The 26,978-nt window shown below is 42.5% G+C and overlaps 1 protein-coding gene across 5 annotated transcripts in view; it reads right to left on the bottom strand.

The window, feature by feature from the left end:
* TTLL11 (tubulin tyrosine ligase like 11) overlaps window positions 1-26,978 on the bottom strand; it is a 242,744-nt gene that overhangs the window by 185,200 nt on the left and 30,566 nt on the right. For 4 of the 5 annotated variants that reach the window (XM_072748715.1, XM_072748718.1, XM_072748717.1 and 1 more), the window contains one exon: window positions 6,592-6,688. The exons of the other annotated variant lie outside the window; for it this stretch is intronic. In XM_072748715.1, the coding sequence (XP_072604816.1) occupies window positions 6,592-6,688 (97 nt within the window). Of the gene's footprint in view, window positions 1-6,591; window positions 6,689-26,978 lie in introns of those variants that run through there. 5 annotated transcript variants of the gene reach the window in all.

The raw sequence follows: 26,978 nt of genomic DNA, 5'->3' as shown, positions 1-26,978 counted from the left end.
AAAATTTCAACTTTTTTTGAAGCTTTGTCCTTTTCGTTGACAAGACTTTGTTATCGTACTAGACTAAAATCCATTTAACTCGCCATAATGTGCACCGTACACCCAGTAGGGGAAGCCTCCTGACCAGGGTTGTGGCACTTTCTGCCCTTTAATGGCCTTGTGACTGAGGAAGGTCCTCTTTCAGAAGCCCCCAGCGGGTCAGACAGACTCACACAACACAGGCAGAAGTGCTACAAGTATACAAGTGCAGTTTGAATGCCCCAGAAAATTTTTTGTAAACATCAATGTCCAGCGGTGCATGGGTGGCTCAGTTGGTTAAGCGTTGTTTGGGCTCTGGATTTGGGCTCAGGTCACGATCTTGGGATCATAGGATTGAGCCACAAGTTGGGCTCTGCAGTGGGTGTGGAGCCTGCTTCAGATTCTCTCTCTCCCTCTGCCCCTCCCCTGCGCTCTGTCTCCCTCTCAAAACAATCAAACAAACAACAAAAAAACACCAAAATGAGTACATAGTCACTTGAAACCTGCGATGGCTCCTTCTGTAATGTAGATCATAAGTCCCCAGACCAGCTGATAAACCTGCCCCCAGGTCTGCCTCTGTGCCAGTCTCCAGGTAGTTCTCTCCTGAAAGCAGCCAACTCTGGAAGCACCCTACAATCCAGGGGCTGCTCTTCCCAGACAGTTCCAACCCACTGGCTACAAGTGATTCACCCCTCCCCTGTCTAAATGCCTGTCTCCATGGGGCACCAGTATAGACCTCCCTCCATCCACTTACCACCAAAACTTTTGTTCCTCCACCATATCTAAGCTGCCAGAGAAAGCATCTTTGACCCTTCCCTCTACCCCACGTGGAAACTGCTGGCATCTGCGCTCTGGTGATGGCTCAGAGGCAGATGTGAGGAGTGTCCTCTTCTCTCAGTAAGATGCTGACAAAAGTCGCTGGGTTTCTAGCTGGGCCAGAGCACACGTTCTCAGAGCAAATATGTGCCAGGCTCTGCTGGCTCTAGACTCTACCTCCCTTCTCCAAGCAACTGGAGCACCCAACCCCTCCCTGTGACCCTGGTCCTAGGTGCTGGGACACACTCGGATCTGAGGTGGAAGCTATAAGCCTAACTATCAGCTCCCCACTGACACTGGGAACAAGGCAATCTTTGACCTTGACTTTGTACTCCAATTAGCTAAGGAGGGCTTCAGCTGTCTTTGGAGGCTTTCTGATTGCTTTGTCGCTGGATTTTGGTAACCCATCTTTTGCTCCTGGTACCTGAGTGGCTGCCTTAGCAATGCCTTTGCTCTTTTCCTGCCAGTGATCCTCCTCTCTTCCACTGAAGATGACCCAGCAAGCACTGGGTTCTCCTGCTTGTGACCTGAGGCCGGTGCCTGTCCTCCTGCTGCCTACTTACAGGCTCTGTTGAGGCTCACTGCCTACCTGAGTTTCTCAACAAAGTCTGTCTCCAGATGTCCCTGTGGTGGGAAGACACCCTAACTCGGGCTGGAGCTTCCCACACCAGGGACTTGCCTCCTGCCACTACTGGCCTGGATTCTTCTCTCTGCTACACACTGGAGTCTCAAGGCCTGGTAGGTCTCATCTGTGAAGCTACGCAACAGTGTAATAGTCTAATCCTCAGGCTTGCCCATACAGACCTACATAACCCAATTAAAAAAAAAAAAAAAAACAAAATCTGAGCTATGTCACAAGTACTATTCAATCCAAATATCACTGACAATAATTCTTGGCAAAAACACCAACAACAAATACAGCTCCCAACAACAAATCAATACTCCCAGATCCACCCTCTTCTCTCTGTTCCCTGCACCACTGATGAGAATTGACAGTTTGGAACTTTCTTAAAGCAAAGACATATCTAAATCAGATTTTTTTTAAATAGAAAGTCTTAATTCGATGGAATCTTGTCTCACATTTAGATCTCTCATCCATTTTGAGTTTATCTTTGTGTATGGTGCAAGAGAGTGGTCTAGTTTCATTCTTCTGCATGTGGATGTCCAATTTTCCCAGCACCATTTATTGAAGAGACTGTCTTTGTTCCAATGGATAGTCTTTCCTCCTTTATCGAATATTAGTTGACCATAAAGTTCAGGGTCCACTTCTGGATTCCCTATTCTGTTCCATTGATCTATGTGTCTGTTTTTGTGCCAGTACCACACTGTCTTGATGACCACAGCTTTGTAGTACAACCTGAAATTTGGCATTGTGATGCCCCCAGCTATGGTTTTCTTTTTTAAAATTCCCCTGGCTATTCGGGGTCTTTTCTGATTCCACACAAATCTTAAAATAATTTGTTCTAACTCTTTGAAGAAAGTCCATGGTATTTTGATAGGGATAGCATTAAACATGTAAATTGCCCTGGGTAACATTGACATTTTCACAATATTAATTCTGCCAATCCATGAGCATGGAATATTTTTCCATGTCTTTATGTCTTCCTCAATTTCTTTCAGAAATGTTCTATAGTTTTTAGGGTATAGATCCTTTATCTCTTTGGTTAGGTTTATTCCTAGGTATCTTATGCTTTTGGGTGCAATTGTAAATGGGACTGACTCCTTAATTTCTCTTTCTTCAGTCTCATTGTTAGTGTATAGAAATGCCACTGACTTCTGGGCATTGATTTTGTACCCTGCCATGCTGCCAGATTGCTGTATGAGTTCTAGCAATCTTGGGGTGGAGGCTTTTGGGTTTTCTATGTAGAGTATCATGTCATTGGCGAAGAGGGAGAGTTTGACTTCTTCTTTGCCAATTTGAATGTCTTTAATGTCTTTTTGTTGTCTGATTGCTGAGGCGAGGACTTCCAGTACTATGTTGAATAGCAGTGGTGAGAGTGGACATCCTAGAGGAGAACACAGGCAACTCCCTTTTTGAACTCGGCCACAGTAACTTCTTGCAAGATACATCCACGAAGGCAAAAGAAACAAAAGCAAAAATGAACTACTGGGACTTCATCAAGATAAGAAGCTTTTGCACAGCAAAGGATACAGTCAACAAAACTAAAAGACAACCTACAGAATGGGAGAAGATATTTGCAAATGATGTATCAGATAAAGGGCTAGTTTCCAAGATCTATAAAGAACTTATTAAACTCAACACCAAAGAAACAAACAATCCAATCACGAAATGGGCAAAAGACATGAACAGAAATCTCACAGAGGAAGACACAGACATGGCCAACACGCACATGAGAAAATGCTCTGCATCACTTGCCATCAGGGAAATACAAATCAAAACCACAATGAGATACCACCTCACACCAGTGAGAATGGGGAAAATTAACAAGGCAGGAAACCACAAATGTTGGAGAGGATGCGGAGAAAAGGGAACCCTCTTACACTGTTGGTGGGAATGTGAACTGGTGCAGCCACTCTGAAAAACTGTGGGGAGGTTCCTCAAAGAGTTAAAAATAGACCTGCCCTATGACCCAGCAATTGCACTGCTGGGGATTTACCCCAAAGATACAGATGCAATGAAATGCCGGGACACCTGCACCCCGATGTTTCTAGCAGCAATGTCCACAATAGCCAAACTGTGGAAGGAGCCTCGGTGTCCATTGAAAGATGAATGGATAAAGAAGATGTGGTCTATGTATACAATGGAATATTCCTCAGCCATTAGGAACGACAAATACCCACCATTTGCTTCAACGTGGATGGAACTGGAGGGTTTTATGCTGAGTGAAATAAGTCAATCGGAGAAAGACAAACATTATATGTTCTCATTTATTTGGGGAATATAAATAATAGTGAAAGGGAATAGAAGGGAAGGGAGAGAAATGGGTAGGAAATATCAGAAAGGGAGACAGAACATAAAGACTCCTAACTCTGGGAAACGAACTAGGGGTGGTGGAAGGGGAGGAGGGCAGGGGGTGGGGGTGAATGGGTGACGGGCACTGAGGGGGGCACTTGACGGGATGAGCACTGGGTGTTATTCTGTATGTTGGCAAATTGAACAGCAATAAAAAATAAATTTATTATTTAAAAAAAAGAAAGTCTTAATTCATCATGTGAAGACATAATAACATATCTTGGAGGACCTCGCTCATAGAGAAGTGGCTAAAATCAATGTGCTGACACAAACAAAATAAATCGCTTCCATATGCATCTTCAAAAGTTTTCCGTTTATTCAGCAGGTGACACATTTACAGTTGCCTGCCACATCCCGTAGAACTTACTCTACATACAAGATGCACTGTTAGAATAACAGGATGCAGGAGAGACAGAAGATGAGCCTGGACCCAAACTAAAGCCAAAGGACAGATCCTTCTGGAATCACTTCATGGCTAAGAACTGCTGTCTTCCACAGGGAGAGGGCGTAGCCACACCGCCTCTCTGCCTAGAGGTTCGAGAGCCTGCTTTATCATTAGAACTAATTAATTGCTGTTGGTAAAGTGGAAAATTATATGTTCCAGTCACTGGCACGTGGAATAGGGGATAGAGCAAACTTGCTTCTTTAGAAAGAATATTCTTATATCACCTTTAATGAAACTAGTCCTTTGAGGGTATTTCTCTCTAATTTGTGTTCCAAAAGGAGAGCCATAGCTATGACTTCTTTCCTACTCTCAGTCATGTGATGAGGCCCAAGCAAAGAGGGGAAAATGTAAATGAAGCCTCATTTGAGGATTCATGTCTTAGGAACTCTGTTCTCCTTCAAAGAATTGTTCTCTTACAAATCACATTCTCCCAGTGTCCTACTAAATCCTTCGAGTGGCATCAAAAAGCCACCTTTTATGAGCAGCAAGACAGAAAATGATAGCTATCCCTCTTAAACTGTGTGCAAGAATCCTGGTTTCCAGAATCCTTCTCATTCTCTTCCCCTTCTCTAGAGGTGGGTTAATTTTCTAGCTCTGTTCCTTGGGAAATCAATAAAGGTAGAAAGTTAGCTGTGTTACTAGACAACAAAGCATATGGTTAAAATGATCCCTGATCAGCAAATTGCATAAATATCTAGTAGGGTGCTGTAGCTCCAGGCTTTCCTCATGTAGCAATTCTTGTAATTTAGCCTGACCCTGCTGGGGACCCTGGAAACTCTGCTTAGGAGGAGCTCCAGGAGATAAGGCTCTTAAAGTGGTGTTTAAGCCAAGATGGATCCACATCCACCAATGCAGGTCTTGTCTCCTTACACCTGACCTTTCACTTGAGGGGTGAGACTAGGCTCTGGCACCCTTGCAAAGACACCACTAGAGAGAAATGTTTAATGCTGACTGGCTGGCAAGCTGTGTTTCTTGCCCTTTATCTTTTTGAGTGAATTTGAGCCCAAAAAGGCCCATGGTAGTCTGCACACTGAATTAAAACCCCCTGGTGGATATGGTATAAATCGCCACTATATAGTGTATGGCTACTGGGTTTTCTGAGAGTTGTTTTCTTAAAGATACGGCACAGAATGCTAAGGAAAAAGAGGAATTTTTTTTGTTTAAGTAAACTCTACACCCACTGTGGGGCTCAAACTCCTAACCCTGAGATCAAGAGTCACATACTTTCCCAACTGAGCCATCAGGCACCCCAGAAAAAGGGTAAATTGATTCTCCTTTTAAAAATCAGCATAAATGATATCATGCTAGGAGAAAACACCTTGTATTCAGGCAACCACTTTCTGACTGAAGCATGAAAAATTAATATAAAAATATGGTTAAGGTTTGGGAGGAAATACAGAAATATTTACCTTGTCGTTTTGTTAAATGAGGGATGGGATTCAGGGTGATGCTCTTTTAAAGAACTAATTTACTATCGTATTATAATATGGTTGTGCATATTAGGTTAAAATTTCTGAATATAAGAGAGACACTTTGGCTGTGATCACTCCCCACCCCGCACCCCACCCCTAACACCTGCTTAACTAAATGTTCCTTCCTTGCTGAGCACACTCACTCACCCTAACCACCCTCCTCACTCAGCCATTAAAAATAATGAATATCAATCAATAGCAGAAGAGGGTGGCAGAGATTAAAAATAAAATGGAAAGGCATACGGGGAGGCTGGGAACGGAGTGAGAGGGTGTCTTCAAAGTGTTGGCTCTAACACTTTCTCAGCACTTGTCCTCCTTATAGGAGAACATCACTGGGACAAGGTCCCTAGGTAAACAGTAAGCACTGGCACAACCTGTCATTCCCAACACGGAGACTGCTATATTTGGTTTTAAAAATGGCACCTCCAATTATGATACTTAAAGGAAACAGAAGCTTCTAATCCATTTTTGTGGCATATTCCTAGAATTCTAGTACTCCTGTTTCTTGCAAGTAATTTAAGTGAAGTGGTCTATTTTTTTTTCCCCATTTTGAGAACATAGTCTCCTAATTACACCCTTGTATTATAATGCAGAAGGTGAAGGTCATGTTCTTCCACTGGTCAAATTAGTCCAGGAAAGCCTGTCTTTTTATTTTTGAACCTCCAGTATTTAAACCATTGGTGGGTCAAATCCTGATGACCTCTGCATTAGCTTCCCTCCCAAGATAAGGGCACTGTGGCTGTGCAGGCAGCAAGTCCCAAGAGTCCTTGAGTCTGAGCTCAAAATGCTGTCATGTTTTTGTAGAACAGGGCACCCTGATGCTCAGCCTAAAAACATTTTTCGATGCCAACAATAACAGCAGATACCTGGAAACTTGTTCACTTGGCCAGAGAATATGTCATTGTCGTGAAATGAAACTCCATGCCAGTAGATGTCACAAGGCAAGCGTCGGCCAAATGGGAACTAGAAGACAGAGGGAAAAAAAAACTGTGACTATTAACAAAAACTAGAGGAGCAGCACCATCCTGGGTTCTATTACATATATATTCCCAGAGACTTGGTGCATGTCACATGATTTAATCCTTACAATAAGCATGTGAGGTAGATGATATCCTTTCCCATTTTATAGGTGAAGAAATCATTTCAGAAAGGTTATGGAGCTTGCTCAAGATTACAACCAGTGAGGGGTGGAGTTCTCACTCTGTGTGGCAGGCACTATACTCATGGCTTCACACATATTCTTTCATTTCAATTCTCATAATTACCCTAGAAAGAATCATTCCCATTTTACAGGGGAGAAAATTGGGGCTGAGAAAGGTATGTAATATGCCCAAAGTAACACAGAACTGGTAAGGAGAGGAATCAGGATTTGAATCCAAGTCTATTTGAATCCCAAACCATGCTTTTCTTTCTCTGAAAATTGCAACTCTCAAGTCAGTCCCCCCAAAAATGAGCTCACACTCTCTCACTCACGCTCTCTTGTTCTCTCTCCCGCCTCTCTCTCTCTCTCTCTCTCTCTCTAACACACACACACACACACACACACGTCTTCACACACGTCTGTGAAGGCAGAATGTATCCCCCAGTGCCTCCTGGCATTCAATAAAGAGTTTGCGGATGAATAAATGAACAAACCAGGAATGGTCGTCTGATTCAAGGTGAGATGACCAGATTCTCTCTTCCAGGAATTTGGAAATCTAAAATGCCAGGAAACTTCTGCTGGCCTTTGACCTGGAAATGATAAAAAGCCAGAGCCGGGCAGATGTGCTTGGCTGTGAGCACAGAGAGTAAAGGCAGCCCTGCTGCTGAGAGAGAAGGAAGAAGCAGGTTCAGAGAGAAAAGTGAAGGTGAGACCATGTGGCCCTGGTGACAGGCTGAGTGACCTTCGTTCCTAGGGCTTCTAAGTCCTAGGTCCAGACCCTCCTGAGCCTGGCTGTCCCTCCTATCCTTGGATCCTGTAAAACAGCCTTGTATTCTTAGAATATATCCTCTCTTTGCACACATTATAGAATTTCTTTATTAGTAGCCAGAAAATCCCTTGGTGAAACAGAAAGGCCTGCTCTTTCTACTACATCCCCCTGCTTCTTAAAGTTATCAACAAGTTCTACACTTACATAATTCATTTTTTAAATCTGTAACTCTGATGACCCTTGTTAAAGGAAAAAAGTGAGGACGTGTCAGCTCATATTTAGAACTTGCTTGTTAGAAGTCTAGATGAAGAGAGATGCCAACACACCAAGTGCAATCACTTGACTTTCCCATCCTAAGACTACAGCAAATCAGGATTTTTATCTGCTCTAAGTTGAGAGAGCTAAGTTCCAATGGAAGAGCATAGCATTACTAATGAAATGATGGTGACTCGATACTTTCCAACTATTCTAAATTAAAATGAAGGCAAACAGATTCAAGTCCTTTAAATCATTCACATTATTTCAAAGCTCTGCCACCTGAGTCTGCACCCCTTAAAAACAAAATGATTTAAGCCAGCTCCAAGGATGCCATCAAGAAAAAGCTGACCGGGATCAAGCATGAGTTACAAGCAAACTGCTATGAGGAGGTCAAGGACCGCTGCACCTTGGCAGAGAAACCGGGGGGCAGTGCCGTCATCTCTCTGGGGGGCAAGCCTTTGTGAGCCCCCTCCAGCCCGCTGCCTGGAGCATCTGGCAGCCCCAGACCTGCCCATGGGGGTTGCAGGCTGCCTCCTTCCTACCAGACTGGAGGGGCTGGAGGGATCCCAGCAGGGGGAGGGCAATCCCTTCACCCCAGTTGCCAAACAGCCCCCTCATCCCCTGGACCTTCCTCTTCCCTCTATCCCTGATGGTTCTGGCTTTCCCAAACCGCTTTTGATCTTCTGATTCTTCTTGGGTTGAAGCAGACCAAGTTCCCCCCAGGCACCCCAATTTGGGGGGGGGGGGCTGTATTTTTTTAACGACACCCCAGTTCCCCACCCGTTCCTCCCTTTTCCCATGCTGCCAATTTCTAACCGCAATAGTGACTCTGTGCTTGTCTGTTTAGTTCTGTGTATAAATGGAATGTTGTGGAGAAAAAAAAGGGGAGGCTGTGCCAGAGTAAGGCATATGTTACACACTCTATTAGCATGAACAACTTTCATCTATAATTTGTAGCATTTCATTTGTTTCTTTGCATCCAATGGACTGAAGTTATTAATTCAGTAGTCATAAATGCAAGGAGATACAACATATGTTATTTTCTTCCAGCTGCTAAGTGCTAACAGGGAAGGGAAAAATAACTTAACAGGGAAGTTTCTCTAAAAAGCAGACTATCCAAGCAAAGTTTACTAAGGTCCAAGTGGCTGTGCTGCCTTCAATGTGGGACCAACACATACTCCATGTCAGCAGACAACCAATGACTCCTTATCACCTTTATGGTTTACCTTTCAATCCTTGCCAACCTCATGAATCCCCCATCAATACTTCATTCAGCAGTGCCTTTAGCTCATTTGGTTTTGAGAAACTGTGTTGTTTTAAAAATCTATTCATTAAAAAAAAAAAAATCTATTCATTCAATAATTGCTATGTGCCAGACATTGTGCTACGTGCTGAGAACACAGAGAAATCCAATTTTAAATAGGCCCCAGGACTTCAAAATCCCATCTCTTTTTAAGATCTTTTTACATCATACTCAATGGTGAAAGACTGAAAGCTTTCCCTCTAAAATCAGGAATGAGACAGGATGCCCACTTCCACCACTTTTATTTAACATAGTATTGTAAGTTCTAGCCAGAGCAAAAGGTGAGAAAAAGAAATGAAGCATTCAAATTGGAAAGGGAGGGCAGCCCGGGTGGCTCAGCAGTTTAAGCACCACCTTCAGCCCAGGGCCTGATCCTGGGGACCTGGGATCGAGTCCCACGTCAGGCTCCCTACATGGAGCCTGCTTCTCCCTCTGCCTGTGTCTCTGATTCTCTCCCCGCTCCCCCCCTCTCTTTCATGAATAAATTTAAAAAAATTGGAAAGGGAGAAGTAAAATTATCTGTTTGCAGATGACATGATCTTATATATAGAAAACCCTAAAGATTACACACACATATATGCACACAGAAATAATAAATGAATTCAGAAAAGTTGTAGGATACAAAATCAATACACAAAAATCAGTTTTTCTATATACTAACCGTGAATTATCCAAAAAGAAAATTAAGAAAACAATTACATTTGTAAAACCATCAAAAAGAATAAAATATGTAGGAATTAACTTAACCAAGAAGGCAAAAGACTATACACCAAAAACTACAAAATGCTGTTGAAAGAAATTAAAGAAGACACACATAAGTAGAAAGACATCCCATGTTCATGGATTAGAAGACTTTATATTTTTAAGATGTCAATACTACACAAAGTAATGTACAGATTCAATGCAATCTCTACCAAAATCCAAATTACTTTTTTTCCTTACAGAAATATAGAAATCTATCATAAAATTCATATGGAATCTAAAGGGACCCCAAAAAACCAAAGCAATCTTGAGAAGGAAGAATAATGTTGGAGGTATCACACTTCCTGATGCCAAAACTTACAACAAAGCTATCAAAATAGTGCATAAAACAACAATGAAATACAATGAGATACCACTATACAACTATTAGAGTGGTCAAAATCCAAAATACTAACATCAAATGCTGGCAAGGATGTGGAGCAACAGAAACTCTTACTCATTGCTGATGGAAATACAAAAATACTTACTTCAGTATTTTTATTTATTTGAGAGAAAGAGAACACAAGCAGTGGGAGTGGCAGAGGGAGAGGGAGAAGCAGGCTCCCCACTGAGCAGGGAGCCAGATGTGGATCCCAGTACCCTGGGATCATGACCTTAGCTGAAGGCAGACGCTTAACAGACTGAGCCACCCAAGTGCCCCAGTACACCCACTCTGGAAGACACTTTGGCAGTTCCTTTAAAAAGGAAACATACTCTTACCATATGATCCAGCAATTGTGTTCCTTGTATTTACCCAAATGAGTTGAAAACTTTATATCCAGAAAAAAAATCTACACATGAATGTTTATAGCAGTTTTATTAATAATTGCCAAAACTCAGGAGCAACAAGATGTCTTTCAGTAGGTAAATGGATAGATAAACTATGGAGCATCCAGATATTGGAATATTATTCAGTGCTAAAAAGAAATGCGCTATTAAGCCAAGAAAAGACATGGAGGGATCTTAAATGCATATTTCTAAGTGAATGAAGCCCATTTGAAAAGGCTACATACTGTGTGATTCCAACTATATGACATTCTGAAAAGGCAGAACTACAGAGCCAGTAAAAATATCCTTGGTTGCCACGGATAAAGATTGAGGAGGGAGGGACACCTGGGTGGCTCAGTGGTTGATTGCCTTTGGCTCAGGTTGTGATCCCGGGGTCTTGAGATTGAGTCCAGCATCAGGCTCCCTGCAGCGACCCTGGTCTGGGTCTGGATAACCAGCAACTTTTGTGTAGTTAGGGGTGAAGGGCAGTCCTTGTAGGGCTTTCCTTAGGGGAGGTATCTGCAAATGCTGGTTTTATGAACCCATTGTCTAGCCTCCATTCTTCTGGTAATTGCACCCTTGCTTTGTCTCTGCCTCTCTCTCTGGGTCTCTCATGAATACATAAATAAAATATTTAAAAGAAAAAAAAGGAGTGAGGGAGGGACAAATAGGTGAAGCACAGAGGATTTTCAGGGTAGTGATAATACTCTATATAACGGTGAATACATATCATTATTCATTCGTCCAAACCCACTGGAATGTACACTACCAAGAGTAAGCCTTAACATAAATCATGGACTTTGGATGAAAATAATGTGTCAATATATGTTCATTGATTGCAACAAATGTACCATTCTGGCATGGGAGAGGCTATGCATATGTTGGGTCAGTGAGCTTATGTGAAATCTCTGTTCCTTCTGCTCAATTTTGTAATGAACCAAAAAAAGCTCTAAATAAAAAAATAATAAATCAATAAAAGTTAGTATGGTACTGGCATAAAAAAAAAGACTAAGGGGATAGGATACAGAACCCACAAATAAAGCCTGACATACATGGTCAAATTATTTTTGACAAGGATGACAAGTCTATTAGATGGGGAAAGAACATTCTGTTTAACAACTGCTGCTGGGGAAACTGGATATGGAAAAAGAATGAATGGACTCTAACCCTACATCATATGCAGAAATTAACTCAAGATGGGTCAAATACTAATCATAAGAGCTAATACTATAAAGCTGTTAGAAGAAAATATAGGAAATAAGCTTTATGATATTTAATTTGGCAATAATTTCTTGGATATGATACCAAAGCACAGATAGAAAAAATAAATAACTTGAACCTCATTGAAATTTAAAACTTTTTGCATCAAAATACACTTGTCAACAGAATGAAAGGGCAACCAGTGAATAGGAGAAAATATTTGAAAATCCCTTATCTGATAAGGTATTAATATTCAGAATATATTTTAAAACTTTTGCAACTCAAGAACAACAAAAACAATTTAAAAATGGAAAAAGGACTTGAATAGACATTTCTCCAAAGAAGACATACAGATGGCTAATAAGCACATGAAAAGATGCTCAACATCACTAATCATTAGGAAAATGCAAATCAAAACCACAATGAGATACAACTTCACACATAAAAAATAATAAAAAGGAAATAAGTGTTGAAGAGGATGTAGAGAAATTAGAGCCCTCAGGCACTGGGAATGTAAAAAGCTACTATGGAAAATAAAATTGTCACATGATCCAGTAATTCTACTTCTGAGTATTTAACCAAAAGAACTGAAATCAGGGACTTGAGCAGATACTGATATACAAACGTTCAGCATTATTCACAATAGCCAAAGGTGGAAACAGTCCAAGTGTCCATCAAATGTCCATCAAGAGACAAAGAAAATGTGGTATATCCATACACTGTAAAATTACTCAGCCTGAAGAAGGAACGAAATTTTGACACCTGGTACCACATCGATGAAACCCTGAAGACATTATGCCAAGTGAAATAAGACACAGAAAGATAGGGCAGCCTGGGTGGCTCAGGGTTTAGTGCCGCCTTCAGCCCACGGTGTGGTCCTGGAGACTAGGGATCAAGTCCCACATCGGGCTCCCTGCATGGAGCCTGCTTCTCCCTCTGCCTGTGTCTGTGCCTCTCTCTCCCTCTCTGTGTCTCTCATGAATAAATAAATAAAATCTTAAAAAAAAAAGACACAGAAAGACAAATCTTATATGGTTCTATCTCTGTGAGCTTCTAGCTAGAAGAGTCCAAGTAGAACAGTGGTTTCCAGGGGCTGGGAGGAGGGGGAAATAAGGTGTTATTTGTTTAATGGGTACAGAATTTCAGTTTGGAGAGATGGAAAATGTTCTGGAGATGGATGATGTTGACAGTTGCACAAGATGAATGTATTTAATGCTACTGAACTATACATGCAAAAATGGTTTAGATGATACATTTTATGTATATTTCACCACAATAAAATGACAATAAAAAACTGTCTGCTTAATGCCCCCTGAAGGTTAAGGGGCCATCCGTGGCTCTACTCTGAGATCTCTGTAGCCTGGAATGCTACGTGGCTTTTCATGGGGCAGTTGAAAATTGACAATGTTTCTCAGACTCCCCTGCTTCGCATTTTTCTAAGGTCAGCACCTTCTTCCCAGTTACCTAGATTGTAAATATGGGAGCCATCTTTCCTTTTCCCTTCTTCAAACTCTTTTGGAAAAAGGAATGGATTTGGGGTCAGAAGACCTGAGAGTTCTAGACTTGTTTCTGTCACTTACTATCAGATCTTAAGTAACCAAAACCTTTGTGTCCTCCATGGATTTGAGATGAGAAAACATGTCAAGGTGCAATAGGAACCAAACAAGATAATGGAAATGAAAATGCTTTATACATTCCATACAACAATACAAATCTGAGATAATCATTGATTCACTTATTAAGTGCTAAGAACCTATTATGTGGCACTATATGTCTCAGGTGGCAAAGACACATGGGAACATGTCTGCTTTCAGGGAGCATACAGTCCATTGGGGAGAAAGAGTTGACTCAAATAGTCACTGCAATATGTCACTGCAAACCATTGTAAGGGCTGTGAAATGAGGTCCAGAGAGCAATGAGAGAACAGGGAGATCCAATCACATCTGGGAAGTCAGAGAAGGTCACTCTGAGTAGGGTGACCATGTGTTCATTAGCCCAGGACAGTTCCAGTTTACACCTGTTGTCCTGGTGTTGATATTAATAGAGTGCTTTTTTTTTTCCACTTTCAAATGTATCCCAGTTTGAAGAGCAAATTGAATCCTCACCCTATTCCTGAGAAAAGGCTGTTTGAGCTGAGATCGGAAGGAAGAACAGGCAAATGAATAACAAAGAGTATTCTAGGCAGAGAACAATTATATAAAAGCCCAGACGTCTGACTATGGCCCACTGGAAAGCCTGAAGGCAGGTCAAAGTGGCTGGGGCACAGAGGACCAGAGGAAAGGAATGTGAGATGAGGTTGAAGACCTAGACAGAGGCAGACTGTGGAGGGCTGACCCTCAGCCAGAGAGCAGAAACAGTAGGTCATGCAGAGAACAGACTAAGATGGACCAGAGAGAGAAAGCATGAGCCAGAAAAGCCCAGCAAGAGCCAGAAGTGTTTCAAGACATAGAGAAGGGTAACCAGTGTGAATGTGGATGAGATGTCAAGTAGGATGGAAGCTTAACAACTGCCCAGTGGCTACGATGACAGGGAGTGCTTTAGGACAACATCAGCCCACAGTGATCATCTTCCTGGTCTCTTCAACACTTACTGTGCTTTTCATTGTCTGCACTTTTGCATACTTCGTGTGCAACTCTTATCTCCCTCAGAACATTAGGACCAGGAACAATCTGACACATTTGTCTCAGGTCTCCAAGGATGGCTAACCAGGTGTCCAATTGGTCCTAGGCCCACAGGAAAACTAGAAGCCATAATCCTGAGAATCACCCATGACACCTCTCCCTCCCCAGTATCCTACTGGTCAGCAAGTCTTTTGGTTTCTCTCCTCTCTTATTTTTAAATTTCCTCCCATTCCTTAATAATCCCCAGTGTTGCTGCCTTACCCTGAGGCCTCACCTCTTACCAGGATGAGGTCTCCCCTGCGCCAGGGTCTCCTCTTCTAGTCCAGCCAACACACAGAGGGGCATTTCTTTAAAAACACAGCTCTGACCATGTTACTCCTTTGCTTACAACTCTTCAATGCCTTCCCATGAACACAGGATCAAGTCTAAGCTCCAAGCCTGGCCTGAAAGACACTTTCCACACTCCCCTCTGCCAACTGCTTGCCTTGAACTGGGCCAACTATGTATGGTTACTGCCAGCCTACTTGTGATATTTAAGTATATTGCACTTTAATGTTTTGTGCCGTGGGCTTCTACATGTTACTCCTTCTGACTGGGCTCTTCTGACTTGGCTTGACCACCCTCTCCCTCCTTCCATGAAGGTGTCTCATGAACCCTCCCTTCTGTGTGGCCCCTGTCACTCATATCCTCTCAGGACATTCTGCAACATCCTGTCTGTAAAGCTGCCGGCCTCGCCACTTTGTGAACTCTTTAAAGATAAAAAGTTTCATAATCATTTATGTGTCCCTAACACCAAGTCTTCAGCACACTGTAGACTTTGTTTATAACCTTTTTGGGGCCAAGAATCACTTTGGGATTCTTGCCAGAAAACCACACATATGCATGAAATACCCACATGTGATTTGAGGAGATTCAAAGATTCCCTGAAGCCTTTAGTTGTTCACAGACATCACCGTTAGTAACACCTGTAGTATGTTTCATGAATAAGCACGTAAGTAAAAGAACTTATGAATAGCAGCTACTCAAGTACATTATTATTACCATCATCTCTGTCATCATTAGAGCTAATATTTAGGAAATTCTTATTAATAGATCTTTATGCTTAAAACACAGATTATCTCATTTAATCCTCACAATGATCTGAGGAGAAAGGTGCTACAATTAATCCTATTTATAGATGGAGAAACCAAAGCTTTGAGAGATCAGATGACTTTCCCAGAGTCAGGATCAAATCAAGGTCTATCTGCTTCCAAAATCTATGCACTTAACCATTACACACAACTGACACCGAACTTTTGCTATGGTTGTACTTATTAGTCACACATGAACTAGAGTAACTAGCCAACCCTCCCCCCACATGCTACCATCTTTGCCCCAAAGGAAGATTCTCCCTCAGCGTATACACCTGTGTGGACCCAAAGTCCTTGTCCCTCTTACCTAGAAGGACTAAAACAAACTTGCAAAACAGCCAGGCTCCGAAGAGAACCGAAAGCATTAAATGTCCTTTGTGCATACGTGTCCTTAAGGAATTGATGTGCGGGTCCCTCTTCTAATAAATAGCCCAAAGAGCAAGTTCAAATCCCCCAAGGGATTTTACAAAATGAAATTTCACAGTGAATGCTGATGAAAGCACAATTCACATTTCTGTACTTTTGTGAATGATTTTCTTCATAAAACTTCTTCTTGAAAGAAAATCTTTCAAGTGATTGGGCATAAAAGTGGCAAATAAGCCTTGATATGGGCAAGCATATGTGTAATGCATCTACAGGGGGAAATGACCCAAATTACTGCTTTCAAATGAGAGGCCCACAGCACTCTGGGGAAATGCACAGAAGGGGTAGAAGCACAGGTTACTTGAGCTGGGAAGACCCTGGCTCCAGCCTTGACCCACCACACCCCCACCCAGAGACTTTGACATACTGACCTTGCCCCCTCTCTGGCTCACCTACAGTGGAGGAAAATGAGCAATAAAACCTGTCCACCTCGTGGGGCTGTCATATGGACTGAGGTAGCGCCTGGGAAAGCACTTTGTAAAAACAAACTGCTGTTATATAGGATAGCCTATTATTTTTAACATCCAAGGAAATCACCTCGATGAGTAACTTCAATTTAAAAAGATGCCAACCAAATATCAAGCACCATTAGGACTGCTCTCAAGTAAGAACACGGCAGAGTACCTGCACTTGGGAAACCTTCAATGATGCCCTGGGGCAGAGTTAATGGATTTCTTCTCTCCAGTGTCTCCTCTGCACTCTGTTGATGCCTGTTGTACAGTCACTGTCTTGTAGGGTATTTATGCTTACATGACTGCCTCCCCATCACACAGAATCCTTCAGGGTAGAGACACTTCATTTATCTACGCTCTCCCCAGCCTACTCTTCTGTGGTAGGCTATGTCTAAGATAGTCTCCGATTATCCCTGCCTCCTAGAATTCAGACCCTTGTACACAAGAGACCTTTGGACACAGTCCCACGACTGGCACAGGCTTGGTCTATGGAAGCAATAGCTACAGCAGAAGTGATGAGATGTCCCTTCCAATATTAGGATATCTTTTTTATTTTATTTTATGTATATGTATGTATGTATTTGAGAGAGAGAGAGTGAGCGAGAGAGAGAACACAAGCAGGGGCAGAGTAAGAGGGAGAAGCAGACTCCCCTGCTGAGTAGGGAGCCTGATGTGGGACACAATCCTAGGACCCTGGGATCATGACCCAAGCCGAAGGCAGATGCCTAACCGACTGGGCCACCCAGGAGCCCGTAGGATATCTTTATAAAGAGACTGTGGCTTCTATCTTGGGCCCACTGTGCGTGTGTGTATGCATGCACACATCTGTCTGGCTATCTGTCTGGCTGGTTCTCATCTCTGTCTCTCTCTCATCATCATCATCACTCTGGAGAAGCCTAGGGAGTGGGAAAAAAATCAAACCCTCCTGCCAACAGTCGTGTGAGTGAGCTTGGAAGTGGGTCCCTTGACCCCAGCCAAGTCTATAGAGACTGTGGTCTTGTGAGAGACACTGACCCAGAACCCCAGTTAAGACACTCTCAGAATCCTCACCCTCACTAAGTGTATGAATAGTAGACATGTGATGTTCTCAGGTGCTAAGCTTTGGAGAAATCTGTTACACGGTAGTAGATAATAAATATACTACTCCAGATTATAACAGTGCCTTAGAGAATGAAAGCTTCCTAAAAATGAAGGAATTTAAGACCAATATATACTTATAAGAAATTTAATAATTATTATTTATTAAGCTCTTAATTGTGTGCCAGGTATCTTACATTTATGCCTCCATATTCTGTTGCCGATAAGTGGCAAACACAGAATTTGAAGTCATGTTGGTCTGTCTCCAAAGACTGTGCTCTTTTGGCTCCATTAACCTGAATGGATGGGCAGATGGATAAATCTATGAAAAAAAATTAGCACATAAATCTATGCAAAAAAAGAGCTGTGGTTAACACTTCAAGGAAGAGCATAGTGCAGCAAAGTCCAGAGAAGACCAGTTAAGATAGAGAAAGGACTGAGCAATTGCCTTTCAAGGATGGACTAAAAACTTAGCACTCTCTTCTTCAATCAGAAAAGCAAGCTGACAAAGAAAATACGGGTGGAGATCCATCAAATGCTGAAGGGTGTGACTGGATGGAACATGGCTCCATCTGCCAAATCTGATGTTGTCAAAAGAAGGTGATCCCCCTTTTAAGCCTGAGAGAGGGAAGCTAGCTCACTCTTCTCTTGCTCACATCTCAGCGAATGGCATCATTATTCCTTCCCCCCAACTCTCGACATATTCAAGAAGCACCACCTACCAGGGGCCACAGGGAAATTCCAGGCTCCCACCTCCCTGTGGAAAATAGTTTAGTGAGAAAAGGCCTCCCCATGCTGGGGAGGGACTGGTCAGCTTCCTGACCGCTGCATCTCTGGATGGGGCTGGGGGCAAAGCCCACACATGGGGCAACTCCATGCCTGTTTCCTCAGCAGAAACAATAGTGACAATGCGATTTGGGTTATTAGATGATTAACAATGCATTTGAGCCACCTAGCATGGTGCCTGGCACAATGCCAATTATACAGTAGGTGTTCAAAAAATATTGATTTCTTTCTTTTCTTCCATGCTTTCCCATCACCCTTCACCCCATCCCTATTGGCTGATAAAATATTAACCAAAGGAGATTGTGGACAGGGCTGTTTTCTAGGGCCAGCCTAAGGTTAAAGGTGTACAAGGTCTATTCAGAGTATTTGAAGCCATGTAGGTCTTCCTGGGTATGCATTTAATCTCTGGGGAAAGCCTGTACTTGCACACAAAAGTTCCTTGACTTGACTGCCAGAACCTGGTTTCAAATCTCAACTTCTAAGGCTTTTGGTTTTAACAGCTAAAAAAGAGGACTAGCAAAACCTCCATCACAGAGGGTATTGTGAAGATTAAAAACTACTATGTAAGTGAAAGAATGTTTGTGAATAGCCTGGCACATAGAAGGAGCTAAGTTAGTCCAACTATAGAATATTGACCATGAGCATCCTGGATTGTTCTTCACCTAATAAAGTCCCATGGTAAGAGAGGCAGAGAGGAAATGTCCCCAGACACCTTCCCTGGTAGAGAAAGCAGAGGCTGGCTCTGAACAAGTTCACCTCTTCAAAAACAGTAGTGGATCAAACACAGCTCTGGGGATTCAGGAGCCAGTCTAGGCTGGCTGCATTATGTGTGGGAGAGTCCAGCAGGAGCAACTGTTTCCACTCCAGAGAAGGAAAGTTGAACTGAGGAGGGGCCATTTGAGCTGGGTGTGAAATAAGTGATTGCCAGGCAGAGATGAGGAGAAAGAGAAATCGGGTAGAGGGCAGAGTGTGTCCAAGGCAGGGATGCTGGAGAGCATAAGGAGTTCTACGTGTCTAGAGCCCAGAGTATGGAGGGTAGATAAAGCTGGAGTGGTCTCCATGAACCAGACAGATCATGATGGACTCACAGGGCAAGCTGCCGAGCTTGAACTCAATTCTGCAGGTAGAGGAGAGTGAAGGGAAGTGTTCTGCGGGGCTATGACAGATCTGGCTAGAATGGAGAGGGGAGAGGAGGTAGAGTGAGGCCAAAGGCATCCAGACCCATGAGAAACTTGGCCAAGGCTAGGAGAAAGGGGATAGGGTGGAAAGGCAATAGGGCAAGGAGAAAAAAGTGCACTGGGAGCAGGTGCGAGGGAAGGTATAGGAGTGTGAGAGCACATCACCAGTTTCATGGGTATTAACTACTCTGACAGCCAATGCACTTTAAAGAAGCCCCTTCTCTCATGCCCACGGGCTGACAGTCCTCACCTCTTCCAAATCCTTCTTGTTGGAGACTCTGAATAGAGAAGATCCTACAGGGATAACTAGCACTCTGAAGAGGCTTCCAATTTAATAAAGTCGCCATCTGGCTTCAATGGGTTTCCCAGGAAGACAATAATTACTCATCCTCTAATAGAGCCAATAAATATAGCAAAAGGATAAGTAATTAACAACCTTTTGCTGGAAAGTAGCAATTCTTGTGATCTATGAAGTTTCCTTTTCCTTCGTTATTGCAAATATGATACTCTGAGTAAGTGCGCCATTTGTCGTTCACTGAGTTAATCACCAAAGTACGTTGTATTTTTTTTTTAAATTAAATCCATTCATTATAATTGACTCATATGAATTACAGCTGGAAGAGCTGCAGTGAGGCCTGCCGTCCACCTTGCTTCTACTTCGGATCACAATACTTTTAATGAGATCAGAATTGTTACCAAACAAACTAAAGAAAAAAGGTCCATGTTAGCGAGAGGGGAAAAGAACCTTGTCCCTCTCATAATTTCAGTGTCCCATAGCAATCTCCAGTTATTTATTCTAAAACCTAATTTCCCACTCGTAAAGAATCTTTATTAGTAATTATACTAACCATGAGAAAAAGAAAAACTTCACAAACTTCTAAAGTGATTTACCTCTTGGCTTGCAGTGTTAATTAAAATCCCAGTTTATTTAGCAAATTGCTCTGAAAGGATTAGATACCAATTTAGCACGGTGCTCTTTTTCCACTTTCCAACTCATAAGAGTGACACAAACAACAAAATACCCATATGAAATTACTCTTACTCCATTCCATTGTAATTCAGCCTATGGAAAAGAGTTGCAGTATCAATTATCAATTATAAATTAACTCTATTATATTCTGTGAAATTATTGATGGGGTTCAGGGCAGGCTGCCCCAAAATGTGCCACTGTGGCATATTATTTTGAATTAAAGTTACAAAAGAAACAGCGGTACCAGAAGGATGCTTGACTATTGTCTGCCTGAGAGCAGAAAACAAATCTCCTATGTGAAAGATCCCCTTTCTATACCAAGAGGAAAGGAGAAATTCTTATCAGCAGTAAGAGAGAATTTGGGGCCCAGAAGACTATGTAAACAAACCTTGTTATTTCCTCTTTAATTTACTACCTCAAGCTCAAACTTCTTTTTCTTGTCAATTCTTCATAAATTTACTGTTTCCTTGTCAAATAAGTATAAAAGCTATCCTTTTGGTCACTTCTTTGGTCTCCTATCTTTGGGACCCCTGTATGTACGAAATTAATGCAAATTAGTTTTCTTCTGTTAATCTCTCATTTGTTGCAGGGGGTGTCTCAGCCAAGGACCTAGAAAAGTAGCGAGATTTTTTCTTCTCCTCTACACTATAAACAACCATCTCCCTGCTCTCTACTCCCTCACTGTGGATAAATTATATCAATTCACCATTAGTCCTCAAGTTACCTCAAAAACTTCCACATCAAAACTTTAAAGTGTGTTTACCAACTGCAACGGAAACAAGGCAAACCAGATCTCCATTCCAGCAGCACTTTCTTCTCAGCCAGGATTATTAAACAACTTTTCCTGAAGTCACTCCTGACACCTCTTATGGCAGCTCATCCCCAGTTAACCAGATACCCAGACCCTTTCAGGAGGGTCTGCAATGGGAACTCGACCAGAAAGCCAGTCTAAAGGCACTATGGTTTAGCCGGAACATCAATGCATTCACTCAACACTTAAGCATGTCCTGCCTTTGAGCCAGGCGTTATGCTCAGGGAAGGCTGAGAGATTCCACATATGGGTCAAAGTGTCAGTGGAGGGAAACAAAAGCCAGAGAGCTAAAAACAGGAGGATGAATGAGTCTTTACCTTCTAAGAGCTCATAGTGCAACAGCCGAGTCAGACACACAAACAGATCACTAGATGCCTGTAGCCACCATCCTACTGAGCATCTACTATATGCCTGCCTCCCAGCTGAGCTCTTTATCCACATGGTGACGTTTAATCTTCACACAGCTTATGAATAATCGTCATACTCCCATTTCACAGAGGAGGCAACCAAGGCTCAGAGAGAAGGTGACATTTGAGCTGACTCTTGAAAGAGAGACAGTTTGCCAAGACTAGAGAGAGGAAGAAGTCCCATGGGAGGAAGCAAAAGCACATGCAAAGGCCAAACAAGAGCCTGGAGACCCGGTCCTCCTCTCTCCGTGGCCATTAACTCTCTGAGCTGCCTTAGACATGACTGGATCTCTTGGGCATGAAGAGATCCAGTCATGATCTCTTCAGGGCCTGTTTCTCTATTTGCCATATGCAAGGTATTTCCTATTCTGCAAATCTATGAGGGCCTGTTCTTCTTTTCCAACAACTGATTATGATTATGATTTGTGTTGACCCTAAAGCATGCATTGCTATCTTAATAATGAAACCAAAGGACAAAGAAGTGGTTTCCCAGAGGACTTACTAGAGAAAGGATAAGCTCTGCCCCCCTCTGCCAATTCATTTGCTCCTTTGACCCCTGAAACAGCCTGTAACCTCCCAGAGACATCCCACTGCCTTGAAAGCCTCATGCCATCCTACCACATATTGTCAAGAATTAATACTATTGTATCTATAACTTCTATAATAAAAATTGTGACTATAATTTATTGAGTCTATATTATGTGCTGTGTACCTGCACTACCTCAATTCAACTTCACAACAACACTATCAAGTAGGTAGAGGTATTGCTATTCCATTTCACAGATGAAGAAACTGAGGCTCAGAGCAATTAGATGACTTAGTCTTTAGCAGTGTATCCAGTAAGTGGTAGAGCAAGAAACAGAATACAGCCCCATTAAGTCCTCAGTCCCCAGAGAACTAAGCCTAGGAGAAATGAATGAGGTTCCATTACAACCATGGAATTCTGGTGACACACACTATACCAAGGCTGGTGTGTGTGGGAAGGGACAGAGGAGGGCCCAGAGCAAGGGAGTTGCCCCCACCTGGGAACTCTCCAGAGTTCTGAACTGTGTCTGCCCAAGTACTGCCTCCACACACCTACATCTTCTGCTGGGGTGCTTCAGTCTGTTCTAACCTTTGTCTACTGATTTCAGTGCTCACAGGAGCCACTAACAGAATAGGGTGAATGGAAATGAAGTACATCTGGGAGAGAAACAGTTAACTTTTAGAAGTATACCGAGCTTAAGGGGACAACAGGACATCTAATTGGAACTATCCCACAAGAGATTAGAAATACAGGAACGGGAGTAGAGAAAAGTCAAAGCAAGAGGTGAAAATCTGGGAGTCACAGAGGAGAATCAAGAAAGGTGAGCCTGTTTTTGGAGTGCTTACTGAGAAAGAAAAGCAAAGGGCCGGGGTCAGAGGGCCCTAGCAGTCCTAGACAGGACACCAGGAGCAAATAACTCAACTCTCTAACTCTAATATTGTGCTGAAAGGTGTTCAGAGAGAACAGAATTTAGTTGCCTGTAGTGTTGAACCTATGAAAAAATGACCACTCCTCAACCTCCCCCAAAAAAGAACAAGAAATGACAGTACTCAAGGACAAAAATAGAAATTAGCCTGCCATAGGTGACATGATTCAAGCTAACCAACGTCATATTCACTCTTACTTCAAGTAAAATGGCTCCTTATAAATTTGAGAAAGACCCTGAGCCTCTCTTGGGCCTTTCAGACCATAGAACCTAAAGGCTTCCATGACAGGATAATTATAAACAATCTCTCCCCTTCCTGCTAAAAGAAGCATTAGAAAAGCACATTTATTCTCTGGCTCCATCCTCACCTCTACCCTCCTACACACCTTACCCAGGAATAGTTAAACTCTTTTACCAGGTTAGTCTTTTATTCAAGTAAACATGACATGCATCAACTCAGTGTCAAGCACTGGGAATTCAGAGAAGAAGGTGAAGTCCTGTCTTTAGGCTGTGAACTTGTAAATAAATCACTAGTGCAAAGTGGTAAACGCTCTAGCAGATGAGAGTCAAAGGGCTATGGGAGCACAAAGCAGGGTGTGAGTTCATCTGGGAGGAGAGACGTGGTTTGGTAGAAACAAGAAACATGAGCCGGAAATGAAAAGAAAGAGAGAAAGAAAGAAAAGAAAGAAAGAAGAAAAGAGGAAAGAAAGAAAGAAAGAAAGAAAGAAAGAAAGAAAGAAAGAAAGAAAAAGAAAGAAAGATGAGCTGGAATTTGCCAAGCCCAGAAGGCATGAAGCTTGTCTAGGCTGGAGAAGCCCCATGTGCAAAGGCACAGGAGCTTGAGGGAGCATGATAAGAAGTCACTTTGGGGCAGGAAAAGCATCTCAACTATTTCTGTATTCCAGGTGCCTCCCCCAGTGTCTGGGAGAGAATGGCCAGTCACAGATGCTGGAGGAATGAGTGGCATGCTGTTCAGTGTGGAGGGAATAAAGCATGACTATGGGGTCTTGCAACAGAAGGGGAACTGAATGGAACCAAATCTATAAGCCTCAAAACAAATCTTGATGTGAAACTGCTCAGGCATACAACAGACACATGTAGGCTTTGGTCATTCATTTCTCCAGTCCAGGCTCTGATAACAACTCTGTGGGTGAACAAGGCAGCCATGGGAAAGGAAATATACACCCTCAATGTGGGCCAGTTCAAGAGTGATGGTCTAGTTCACAGCTAGAACCCACCTTACTGTTTAGAATTTTGAAAGGAATTATCAGCAAAAACATTCTAAATGTGATGAAGCACAGGTGAGAGTGGATGGGCATCCTTATCAAATTCTGGGGTCTCCTCTTATTTCTTAATGTTGAACTATATTGTCGAGTTCCAAATCTTATTATTCATAGCTCACCACAGCCGACAGGTGTAGCAAAAACCATGGCTTCAATAGCTCCTTGAGATGAAGGTTCTTATTCCTCTACTAAGTATTTAAGCAATACCTTTTAATTTACATCATGGACTCAGAACAAACTGATTGATGGGCTTGCTCAGTTAGCAATGACAGTTGGTCTTTTCCTGATGACCAGATAATTAGACAATTGCATTAAGTGTATGTCACCATGAGCAGCTGACATGGTCAATTAAGGCAAAGCCAGCCCACTCATGACTTTTAGTCAACTTCCACAGAGTACAGGTTTTTAAGCACTCTGGTATAAGTTTAAACACTTCTGTATTTTTATGGTGTTATAAATCTGGTGCTTTTCTGGAGTATCCTGAAGAAATTGGGCCAGCAAAGCCAGCTTTGGGAGAATCTGTATTCTATTCCAAATAATGATTAGTAGAAATACTATAGGATTTAGTTATATTTAGTTATAGGATTAAGAATCAAGGGATCAAGATTCTAGTCCAGATTAATTAATTCATCTACTACAAACATTAATGAGTGCCTGTTATGTGCTAGCTCTGGGCTAAGGGCTGAGATATAACAAGTTGCTGAGTGTTTACCATGGGCCAGGAACAGGACTGGAACAGGACTGGAACTATGACTGGAACTATATGGGCCAGGAACATAAGCGCTTCACGTGTATAAAATCATTCAACATTGCTAACAGTCCTGGGGGTCAGTAACATTATCATCTTTATCTTACAGATGAGGAAATGGATGCACAGAGAAGCAAAGTAATTTCCCTCAGTTGGTTGTTCTGAAGAGAGAGCATGCACCAGCACATGAGAGCAGGTGTGGGAGGAGGGGCAGAAGGAGAGAGAGAGAATCTTAAGCAGGCTCTATACTCAGTGCAGAGTCGGTGCACGGGGCTCGATCTCATGATCTGAGATCATGACCTGAGCCAAAATCAAGAGTCAGATACTTAACCAATTGAGCCACCCAGGTGCCCCAGTTGCCTCCATTTATAACTTTGTGTAAGTGACACAGCCAGGGCACAAACCCAGCCAGTCTGGCTCCAGAGATGCTCCAGCCTTAGAAAAAGTTCTGAGTGTCTTGGAAGGTTATACAGATATGTGCACTTAATGGCTCTATCACCCAAGGAAAAACTTTTTAATTTCTCTGTATTAGTTTTCTACTGCTGCATAAAAAAAAAATGAACAGAAACCTAGTGGCTTCAGACAACACCCATTTATTGGCTCACAGTTATTTAGGTCAAAAGTCCATCATGGTATGGCTCAGTACTCTGCTCAGATTATCGCAAGCCTGAAATGCAGGTGTCCCTAGGGTTGCAACTCCTGTCTGGGCTCAGGGTCATCTTCCAGTTAACTACATGGAAGAATTCATCTCCTTGCAGCTGTAGGACTGAGGTCCTCATTTTCCTTGTAGCTGCCAGCCCAGGATCATACTCAGCAACTCAAGACTCTGCACAGTTCCTTGCCATAGTGAGACAAAAGTGAATGTTTGCTTTCTTCCAGACTAGCTAAAGAGCATGTCTGACTCCTGCAACCCAGACAAAGAAAAATGCTTTGAAAGGACTCACCAGGGGATCCCTGGGTGGCGCAGCGGTTTGGCGCCTGCCTTTGGCCCAGGGCGCGATCCTGGAGACCCGGGATCGAATCCCACGTCGGGCTCCGGGTGCATGGAGCCTGCTTCTCCCTCTGCCTGTGTCTCTGCCTCTCTCTCTATCTCTCTGTGACTATCATAAATAAATAAAAATTAAAAAAAAAAAATTTGAAAGGACTCACCAGATTAGGTCAGGCCCACCTAGGGAAATCTTTCTTTCACCATATAATGTAACATAATCACAGGAGTGATAGCTCAGCATACCCATAGGTCTCATCCTCACTCAAAAGGAAAGAACTCTACATGGGTAAAGGTAACTAGGGGTCATCTTAGAATTCTGCTTACCATACTTTCTGAGTTTTCACATTCCTGATCTGAGACTAGATTAGATGATGATGATAATATCACATATATAGTGATTTACAGTTTAATAAAGACCTTTTTACATATATTGTCTCATTGGAGCATTCCAATCCAGAGATTCAGGTGCTCTGGGAGCAAAGGTTAGCCTCACTGTCAGGAAAAAGAATCTAAGGGATAGTGAAGTTAAAAACCTTTAGCTTGCCACCCTGCCAGAGGGTGGAAGAGCAAAGACTTTAACTCAAGTCTTCTGATTGCAGCACCTGAGCTCCTTCCTACAGTCCAAGCTGCTATATTGATCTGAGAGGACCCGACACATTCTGGTGCCAGTGTCACAAATGAAGTGAAAAGAACACAGACTCTGGAGTCAAACAGATCTGGGTTCAAATCCAAGCTTGTCCCTTATTGG

The sequence above is a fragment of the Vulpes vulpes genome, chromosome 2 (assembly GCF_048418805.1).
Source record: "Vulpes vulpes isolate BD-2025 chromosome 2, VulVul3, whole genome shotgun sequence".
Classification (NCBI taxonomy): Eukaryota; Metazoa; Chordata; class Mammalia; order Carnivora; family Canidae; genus Vulpes; species Vulpes vulpes.
This window is presented reverse-complemented; position numbering and strand designations above follow the sequence as displayed.